Raw genomic sequence first — 4,773 nt, forward strand, 5'->3', positions numbered from 1 at the left:
TTAAGTATAAATGTGGTTTATATATATGAATTGTAGGTAATGGAAGAAAATAATATTGTTGATGATTGTGATTGGAAGCCGAAAGTGGGAATGCCATTTGACTCTGAACAAGCCGCATATGACTTTTACAATACGTATGGGGGAAAGGTGAGCTTTAGTATTAGGAAGACCTATGCAAACAAGAACAAACATACAAAGGAGATAACATCACGTACGTTTGTATGTTACAAAGAGGGAAGTCGAGGTACTGACAAACGAGATCCACTTGTCAAACATTCAAGACAAGAGGTAAGATATGGTTGTGGTGCCCGATTTAGTATCAAGTTAGATAGAATTTCAGGAAAATATATTGCTTGTGATTTTGTTAAACATCATAATCATAATCTTGTGCCTCAAGATTGCATTCATATGTTGCCATCCCAAAGAAAAATATCTACCACCCAAGCAATTGAAGTAGAGTTAGCTTCAGAATATGGAATTCCTCTTAGGTCTGCTTATGAACTATTTGGTAAGGAATTTGGTGGAAGAGCATCACTTGGTTTCATCAAATTGGACCAAAAAAATTACCTACGATAGAAGAGACAAAAAAATTTGGAATATGGGGAAGCGGGTAGTGTGTTGCATTACTTTCATAAGAAAACTACGTAAAAGCCATCTTTTTTTTATGTAGTCCAATTAGATTGTGAAGAGCAGATAAGTAATATATTTTGGGCCGATGCTCAAATGATCATGGACTATGCTCAGTTTGGTGATGTAGTGACATTTGACACTACTTACAAACTAAATAACGAGCATAGACCTTTTGGATCAGTTGTTGGATTTAATCATCATCGAGAAACAGTTATATTCGGTGCAGCGTTGATGTATAATGAGACTGTTGAATCTTTTACATGGTTGTTTCAAATTTTTTTGGAGGCAATGTCAAACAAAGCTTCGAAAACTATTTTCACAGATCAAGATGTTGTGATGGCTAAGGCCATTCCAATTGTCATGCCCGATACAAACTATCGTCTTTGTACGTGGCATTTGATGCAAAATGCTGTCAAGCATGTAAGTTCTGTTTTCGATGATGTAGGGGTCAAGGCTGTGTTTTCAAAATTTATGCATGACATTGATGATGAAGAAGAATTCCGAATACAGTGGGACCAAATGCTTGATAAGTATGATGCATTTGACAATCATTGGTTGGAGCAGACTTTTCGCGTGAAGGAGAAATGGGAATGGCCATATATTATGAATTCTTGGGCAGCTGGAATGAGTACTACTTAACTTAGTGAATCCTTTAATGCATTTCTGAAGGGTTATCTAAATTATGACCATAACTTGATGGAGTTTTTCATGCATTTTGAGAGGGTGCTTTATGAGAAGAGGTATAAGGAATTGGAAGCCAAGTATAATTTATCCCAAAAATTGCTGAGGGTTTCAATTCCAACTTTGATGTTAAAGTAAATGGCAGAGATTTACACGAAAACAATTTTTAAGGAATTCCAAAATGAGTATGTGCAGTTCATTAAAGCATCCATTATAGGCACTATTAATGATCGTGAGAGCACCTTATTCACAATAAGAACAGTGGTAGATGGAAAAAAAGATAAGATTGTGACAATGGATAGAGGGGGTTCTTTGAGTTGTAGTTGCAAGAAGTTTAAAGTGAAGGGCATACTATGTTGACATTGTGTCAAGGTGCTTAAAGATATATTCAATGCAACGGAACTTCCTCTACAATATATACTCAAACGATGGACTAAAAAAGCAAGGGTTGAACGAGTGAAAGATAGACGTAGGTATGAAGTGAAGGCTGATGTGAAATTACATCAAAGTGACCGATATCGGTCATTAATGACCATGTTTAGAGCAATAGCGAGTAGAGCCGTTGAAAGTGAAGAAACTTATCAGTTGTTAGTTTCAAAAGGTGAAGAATTGAGTGTAATGGTTGAAGACAAATTAAGTGTTCACATTTGTGGTCAAGTGGAGGTAACTGATTTGAGAAATTCGTCAAGCAACGTATGCCCACAGAGTGATGAAGTAGATTATCCAATCCAAGCTAAGGGACTGAAGAAAAAAGAGTCAACTAGTAAGGGAAGAAGGAGGATCAAAGGCGGGATGGAAAAATCTATTGCAAAGAAGAAAATGATGCAATCTATTCAGGTTTGGAAATGAAAAATTGCATATAATTAAAATACAGTAGATTAATAAGCTAAAACATTGATTTTATTTATTAATGACCCACTTTGATTAAGGTTTTTCGTTGTATGTAGGGTGCCACTGATTATACTTCCCAATGTGAATCTCAGCCTCATTTCGGCATGGGTAATAATTCTATTCAGGTAATATTTAATAGTAATGTGGTCTTTATATGGTTAGTTTTATGAATTCATTTCATTAAGTTTGTTCATTATATGGTTAATTGTTGTTATCTTTAATTGGTTTGCTTGGCAATGTAGTCGGGTGGTACTGTTTACACTTCCCAAGGTGAATCACAACCTTATTTCGTCATGGGTGGTAATTCTATTCAGGTAATATGTAATAGTAATGTGGTCTTTATATGGTTAGTTTTATGAATTCCTTTCATTCAGTTCGTTCATTATATGGTTAATTGTTGTTCTCTTTAATTGGTTTGCTTGGCAATGTAGTTGGGTGGTACTGTTTACACTTCCCAAGGTGAATCACAACCTCATTTTGTCATGGGTGGTAATTCTATTCAGGTAATATGTAGTACTTTATATCATTCATTGGTTTGCCTGGCATTTAATTTTTGTTATCTTTAATTGGTTTGCCTGGCAATGCAGTCGGGTGTTGCTATTTATACTTGCCAAGGTCAATCACAATCTCGTTTCATCATGGGTAGTAATTTTAATCAGGTAATATTTATTTGTGTGCAAGTTTTTAAGAAAATGTTAAATATTGTTTCTTTTTTTATTCAAATATTTGTTTACATACTTTATATTGGTTGTACTTAGGATCATGGTCTTGGTGTCAATATTTCTCAATCACAACCTCGTTTCGTCATGGGTATTAATTATAATAAGGTAATATTAATGTTCAATAATGTTTCTTTTGTTTTTAAAATTTTTTGGTTACATACTTTATATTGGCTGTATTTAGAATCATCGTCATGATATCTATATTGCTCCATCTTAACCTCGACCTCAAGTTCTTATGGGTGGTACAAGTGGTCCTCCTCTTACATATGGTACATATGATGTGAGTTATAATTAGTTACATAGTTTACATTAAAAATGTAGTATACATTGTAATCAAAGTTTAATAGATGGTTTGGTCTATTGCACGGAAATAACCCGCCTCAGTCAATACCTTCTGTGTATCCCACTCACAGATCTTTTTAGGAGTTGCTTCGAGGTACAAGTGTTCAAAACTTTGCAGTCCAACTCTCGCAAGCGTCACAGAGTCCTGCTGAGAGTCATGTAGATGGACATCCCTGAGAAGTTTATTTTATTTTCATTTGTTTTGGACAAATGTATTTTGTGTTGGACAGATTTATAATAATCTGGACAGATTTGGACAGTTTTCTTTTATTTTGGACAGATTTGGTCTTACGTATGTTGGACAGATTTGGTTGTGTTATTTTGTGTTGCACAAGTTTATAATGTTGTGGACAGATTTGGAATGATCTGGACAGATTTGGACAGTTTTCTTTTATTTTGGACATATTTGGTCTCATGTATGTTGGACAGATTTGGTTGTGTTATTTTGTGTTGCACAGGTTTATTATGTTGTGGACAGATTTGGACAGTTTTCTTTTATTTTAGACAGATTTGGTCTCATGTATGTTGGATAGATTTGGTTGTGTTATTTTGTGTTGCACAGGTTTATTATGTTGTGGACAGATTTGGAATGATCTGGACAGATTTGGACAGTTTTCTTTTATTTTGGACAGATTTGGTCTCATGTATGTTGGACAGATTTGGTTGTGTTATTTTGTGTTGCACGGGATTGTTATGTTGTTGACACATTTGGAATGATCTGGACTGATTTGGATAGATTTGGACAGTTTTCTTTTATTTTGGACAGATTTGGTCTCATGTATGTTGGATAGATTTGGTTGTGTTATTTTGTGTTGCACAGGTTTATTATGTTGTGGACAGATTTGGAATGATTTGGACAAATTTGGACAGTTTTCTTTTGTTTTGGATAGATTTCGTCTCATGAATTTTGTGTTGGACAGATTTGGTTTTGGTTTGTGTTATTTTGTGTTGTTTGGACAGATTTGGACAGTTTTCTTTTGTTTTGGATATATTTTGATAGATTTCATTTGTATTGGACAGATTTGGTTATGTTGTGGACAGATTTGGTTGTTTTATGTTGTGGACAAATTCAAAACCTGTGCAACAGATTTCATTTCTTTTATAAAATAATGAATGAACAAATATAAAATAAGGACAGATTATGTTGTGGACAGATTTCATTTCTTTTGGACAGATTTCACAGGTGGAGAACAAGTATGACCTGACCAACAATAACAATATAAAATAATGAATGAAAACTCATAGGTAATTTCATTCGTTAAGCATAGGTAATTTCATTCGTCAAGCATAGGTAATTTCAAGTAATGTCATTGATAGAAACAAAAAAGAAGCGCATCACATTCGTCAAACATAGGTAATTTCATTAAGCTTTACATATCAACATCCATAGTTTATGGTTTACAACATAACAAAAAAGAAGCGCATCACATTCGTCAAACATAGGTAATTTCATTAAGCTTTACATGTCAACATTCATAGTTTAAGGTTTATAACATTCAAAACCCAA

The 4,773-nt window shown here is 34.1% G+C and overlaps 1 protein-coding gene across 1 annotated transcript; it reads left to right on the forward strand.

Moving 5' to 3' along the window:
- Nucleotides 1-729: 729 nt before the first annotated feature.
- LOC145795707 (protein FAR1-RELATED SEQUENCE 5-like) lies at nucleotides 730-1,269 on the forward strand. The gene has a single exon (XM_082880576.1). The coding sequence runs from the start codon at nucleotides 730-732 to the stop codon at nucleotides 1,267-1,269; it is 540 nt and encodes a 179-aa protein (XP_082736702.1).
- The last annotated feature ends 3,504 nt before the right edge of the window (nucleotides 1,270-4,773 follow it).

This window comes from Camellia sinensis, chromosome 7, assembly GCF_055761805.1.
Source record: "Camellia sinensis isolate YWXY chromosome 7, ASM5576180v1, whole genome shotgun sequence".
Lineage (NCBI taxonomy): Eukaryota > Viridiplantae > Streptophyta > Magnoliopsida > Ericales > Theaceae > Camellia > Camellia sinensis.

Excerpts from the sequence above, each read along its gene's own strand:
- LOC145795707 (XM_082880576.1), top strand. The coding sequence starts at position 730 with ATGGACTATGCTCAGTTTGGTGATGTAGTGACATTTGACACTACTTAC.